Genomic DNA, 4,861 nt, shown 5'->3' with positions numbered 1-4,861 from the left:
CCCAGCACCCTGAGCCCCCCCTCAGGACACCCTGAGCCCCCCAGTGTCACTCCAGATATGGGGGGACAGACACAGAGAGGGGACATGGGGGGGACGGGGGGAAGGACACACGGGGACACACGGGGGGGGTCCCGGGGGGGCACAGGGGTCACTCACCCTCGGGCCGCTCGTCAAAGTCCTCGTCCTCCTCCTCCGAGCCCACCGAGTACTCGGACTGGTTGTCTGGGGGAGCAGCCCAGTCTGACCAGTGCCTCCCAGTCTGACCAGTGCCCCCCCAGTCTGACCAGTGCCCTCCCAGTGCCCCCTGCTCTCCCCAGTGCCCCCCAGTGCCCACCCTGGTGCTCCTGGGGGGCATCAGATCTCCTCGTGCACCCACATCCCCTTGCCTAGATTCCTGACCAGATCCCTCCCAGCTCCTCCCAGTTCCTCCCAGTGCCTCACAATGCCCACCCTGGTGCTCCTGCAGGGCATCAGATCTCCTTGAGCACCCATGTCCCCTTGCCCAGATTTCAGAAGCCAGGTCCTCCTGGCTTCTCCCAGTGCCCTCCCAGTTCCTCCCAGTGCCCTCCCAACTCCTCCCAGTGCCCCCCAGTGCCCACCCTGGTGCTCCTGGGGGGCATCAGATCTCCTTGTGCACCCATGTCCCCTTGCCTAGATTCCTGACCAGGTCCTCCTGGCTTCTCCCAGCTCCTCCCAGTGCCCTCCCAGTGCCCACCTTGGTCCTCCTGGGCAGCATCATTGTAGTTGACCTGTTTGCGGACCCTCTTGCCCTTGCCCAGGTTCCTGGCCAGGTCCTCCTGCTGCTGCTCATAGTGGTGCCTCAGCAGCTTCTCCCAGTAGTCGGGGTCCACGTTCTCCTCCTGCTTGATGATCTCCCGCTCGATCTCCTCGATCTGCTGGGACAGGGGCCTTGGTGACACCTCTGGGACACCCCTGGGACACCCCAGGGTGGCAGTGGCACCACCTCCATCAGCCCCACCACCAGCACCTCCATGTCTCCATCTCCCCCAACTCCGCTTCACCACCTCCATCTTCTTCCTCTTCCCCATCACTTCGCTCATCTCTCATCTTCTCCATCATCTCAGTCTTCTCCATTCTCTCCATCCTCTCACCTCCATCATCTCCATCAGCCCCTCACCTCCATCATCCCCATTTTCTTCCTCTTCCCCATCATCTCCCTCACCTCCCATCTTCTCCATCATCTCAGTCTTCTCCATCCTCTCCCTCATCTCCATCTTCTTCCTCTTCTCCATCACCTTTATCTTCTCTCACCTCCATCATCTCCACCAACGCCCTCACCTCCATCTTCTCCATCACCTTCATCAGCCCCATCACCTCCATCTCCATTATCTTGACCATCTCCACCTCCATTATCCTACCAACTGTCCCAAACTTAACCATCTCCACCACCTCCATAATCTCCATCCCCACCAACTCCATCATCTCTACATCTACCATCCCCATTATCCCCATCTCAACCATCTCCACCTCCATAACCAACCATCTTGTTTCCACCTCTATCACCCTCATCTCAACCATCCCCACCACCTCTATCACTTCTACCTCTATCACCTCCACATCTACCATCTCCACCATCCCCACCCCCACCATCACCCCCACCACCTTCATCATCTCTACCTCTACCATGTCCATCACCCCCATCCCAACCATCTCCATCATCCCCATCTCAACCATCTCCATCATCTCCACCTCAACCATCTTGCTTCCACCTCTATCACCCTCATCTCAACCATCCCCACCACCTCTATCACCTCTACCTCTATCATCGCCACATCTACCATCCCCACCATCTCCACCTCTACCATCTCCACCATCCCCATCCCCACTATCTCCACCAACCCCACCACCTTCATTATCTCTACCTCTACCATGTCCACCACCGGCATCCCAAACATCTCCATCATCCTCATCTCCAGCTCTATCATCTCCATCATCCCCACCACCCCCATCATGCCCATCTCAGCCACCTCCATCAACCCCACCACTTCCATCATCTCTATCTCTTATCATCCCCACCATCCCCACTCCAACCCCCTCCACCACCCCCACCACCTCCATCATTCCCATCTCCTCCCCCAGCCCCCCTGGCCCCGTGTCCCACCTTGTCCTCCTCGCGCACGACGTACTGGGCCACCTTGAAGGAGCTCAGATACTCGTTCATGTTCTGCACGTCGGCGTCGTCGGTGGCATCTTGGTTCCGGTCCAGGAGCCGAGCGATGGCCTCGTTGTCGTAGTGGATGACACTGCTGTCCTCCTCCTTGTTGTCCCCTGCACCCGTGACACACTGCTGACACCCCTGGGCCGGGGCCACCTCCTCCCACCACCCAGCAGGGCCTTGGCCCGGGCCCCAGGGTCACTCAGTGTGGCCCAACATGACCCAATGGGGCCTTGGTGTGACCCAACATGACCCAGTGTGTTCCAATATGACCCAACATGACCTAGTGTGGCCCAACATGACCCAACAGGGCCTTGGCCTGGGCCCCAGTGTCACCCAGTATGGTCAAACATGACCCAATGGGGCCCAATATGACCCAGTGTGGCCCAACATGACCCAACATGGCTTTGGTGCGGCCCAACATGACCCAGTGTGGCCCAACATAACCCAACGGGGTCTTGGGCTGGCCTAAGGGGGGCCAACGTGGCCTTGGTGTGGCCCAATATAGGCAAATGTGGCCTTGGTATGGCCCAACAGGGCCCAACGTGACCCAACAAGGCCCAAACATGACCCAGTGTGGCCTTGGCCTGGCCCAACATGACCCAACAGGGCCCAACATGACCCAACAAGGTCCAAACATAACCCAGTGTGGCCTTGGCCTGGCCCAACATGACCCAACAGGGCCCAACATGACCCAACAAGGTCCAAACATAACCCAGTGTGGCCTTGGCCTGGCCCAACATGACCCACGGGTCCCACCACCCCCCCGTTGGGCGCTGACCCTCATTCTCATCCTTGAAGAGCTCCTCGGTGCCGAACTTGAGGATGTCATCCAGCTCCTGCTTGGACATGGAGCCAGCCTTGGAGCCCAGCCCCGGGCGCACCACCAGGTGGGTCAGCATCATTTTCCTCTTGGCCACCTGGGTGATCCTCTCCTCCACCGAGGCGCGCGTCACGAAGCGATAGATCATCACCTTGTTGGCCTGGCCGATGCGGTGGGCGCGGCTGAAGGCCTGGGGGCAGGGGGGCAAGGGGAGGGGACATCAGAGCAGGGATGTTGGGGTGAGGGACGTGGTGGGGATGTTGGGATGAGGATGTGGTGGGGACGTTGGGGTGAGGGACATCAGAGCAGGGATGCTGGGGTGAGGGACATGGTGGGGTCGCTGGGATGGGGATATGAGAGCAGGGATGTTGGGATGGGGGACATGGTGGGGACGTTGGGATGGGGACATCAGAGCAGGGATGTTGGGATGGGGGACATGGTGGGGACGTTGGGATGGGGACATCAGAGCAGGGATGTTGGGATGGGGGACATGGTGGGGACGTTGGGATGGGGACATCAGAGCAGGGATGTTGGGATGGGGGACATGGTGGGGACGTTGGGATGGGGACATCAGAGCAGGGATGTTGGGATGGGGGACATGGTGGGGACGTTGGGATGGGGACATCAGAGCAGGGATGTTGGGATGGGGGACATGGTGGGGACGTTGGGATGGGGACATCAGAGCAGGGATGTTGGGATGGGGGACATGGTGGGGACGTTGGGATGGGGACATCAGAGCAGGGATGTTGGGATGGGGGACATGGTGGGGACGTTGGGATGGGGACATCAGAGCAGGGATGTTGGGATGGGGGACATGGTGGGGACGTTGGGATGGGGACATCAGAGCAGGGATGTTGGGATGGGGGACATGGTGGGGACGTTGGGATGGGGACATCAGAGCAGGGATGTTGGGATGGGGGACATGGTGGGGACGTTGGGATGGGGACATCAGAGCAGGGATGTTGGGATGGGGGACATGGTGGGGACGTTGGGATGGGGACATCAGAGCAGGGATGTTGGGATGGGGGACATGGTGGGGACGTTGGGATGGGGACATCAGAGCAGGGATGTTGGGATGGGGGACATGGTGGGGACGTTGGGATGGGGACATCAGAGCAGGGATGTTGGGATGGGGGACATGGTGGGGACGTTGGGATGGGGACATCAGAGCAGGGATGTTGGGATGGGGGACATGGTGGGGACGTTGGGATGGGGACATCAGAGCAGGGATGTTGGGATGGGGGACATGGTGGGGACGTTGGGATGGGGACATCAGAGCAGGGATGTTGGGATGGGGGACATGGTGGGGACGTTGGGATGGGGACATCAGAGCAGGGATGTTGGGATGGGGGACATGGTGGGGACGTTGGGATGGGGACATCAGAGCAGGGATGTTGGGATGGGGGACATGGTGGGGACGTTGGGATGGGGACATCAGAGCAGGGATGTTGGGATGGGGGACATGGTGGGGACGTTGGGATGGGGACATCAGAGCAGGGATGTTGGGATGGGGGACATGGTGGGGACGTTGGGATGGGGACATCAGAGCAGGGATGTTGGGATGGGGGACATGGTGGGGACGTTGGGATGGGGACATCAGAGCAGGGATGTTGGGATGGGGGACATGGTGGGGACGTTGGGATGGGGACATCAGAGCATGACATCAGCAGTGGGGACATCAGGAGGGATGTTGGGGTGGGTGGAACGCGGTCATGGAACCAGAGCAGGGACATTGGGTGACAGGGAAGAAGATGGGTGACAGGGATCTGGGTGGGTGACAATGGGGGGTGACAGGGACCAGGTGGGTAACATTCAGGGGGTGACAGGGACCAGGTGAGTGACACTGGGGGGTGATGGGGAGA

The 4,861-nt window shown here is 60.0% G+C and overlaps 2 protein-coding genes across 2 annotated transcripts in view; one reads left to right on the top strand and one right to left on the bottom strand.

Annotated features, from left to right (window-relative positions):
• LOC104392413 (chromodomain-helicase-DNA-binding protein 3-like) overlaps positions 1-4,861 on the bottom strand; it is a gene marked incomplete at both ends in the record, with an annotated part of 29,937 nt that overhangs the window by 6,998 nt on the left and 18,078 nt on the right. The window contains 4 exon segments of the mRNA XM_010001808.1: positions 157-222; positions 716-893; positions 2,123-2,289; positions 2,958-3,189. Of these exon segments, the coding sequence (XP_010000110.1) occupies positions 157-222; positions 716-893; positions 2,123-2,289; positions 2,958-3,189 (643 nt within the window).
• LOC104392412 (hepatitis A virus cellular receptor 1-like) lies at positions 993-1,872 on the top strand (the record flags this gene model as incomplete). The annotated part of the gene is made up of 3 exons (XM_010001807.1): positions 993-1,015; positions 1,327-1,647; positions 1,725-1,872. Coding segments are annotated over exons 1-3 (492 nt in total), but the record flags the coding sequence as incomplete, so codon positions are not given.

The sequence above is a fragment of the Chaetura pelagica genome, unplaced genomic scaffold, assembly GCF_000747805.2.
Source record: "Chaetura pelagica isolate M959 unplaced genomic scaffold, ChaPel_1.0 scaffold1347, whole genome shotgun sequence".
Classification (NCBI taxonomy): Eukaryota; Metazoa; Chordata; class Aves; order Apodiformes; family Apodidae; genus Chaetura; species Chaetura pelagica.
The sequence above is the reverse complement of the archived record's forward strand: the minus strand, read 5'-3'. Positions and strand labels throughout refer to the sequence as shown.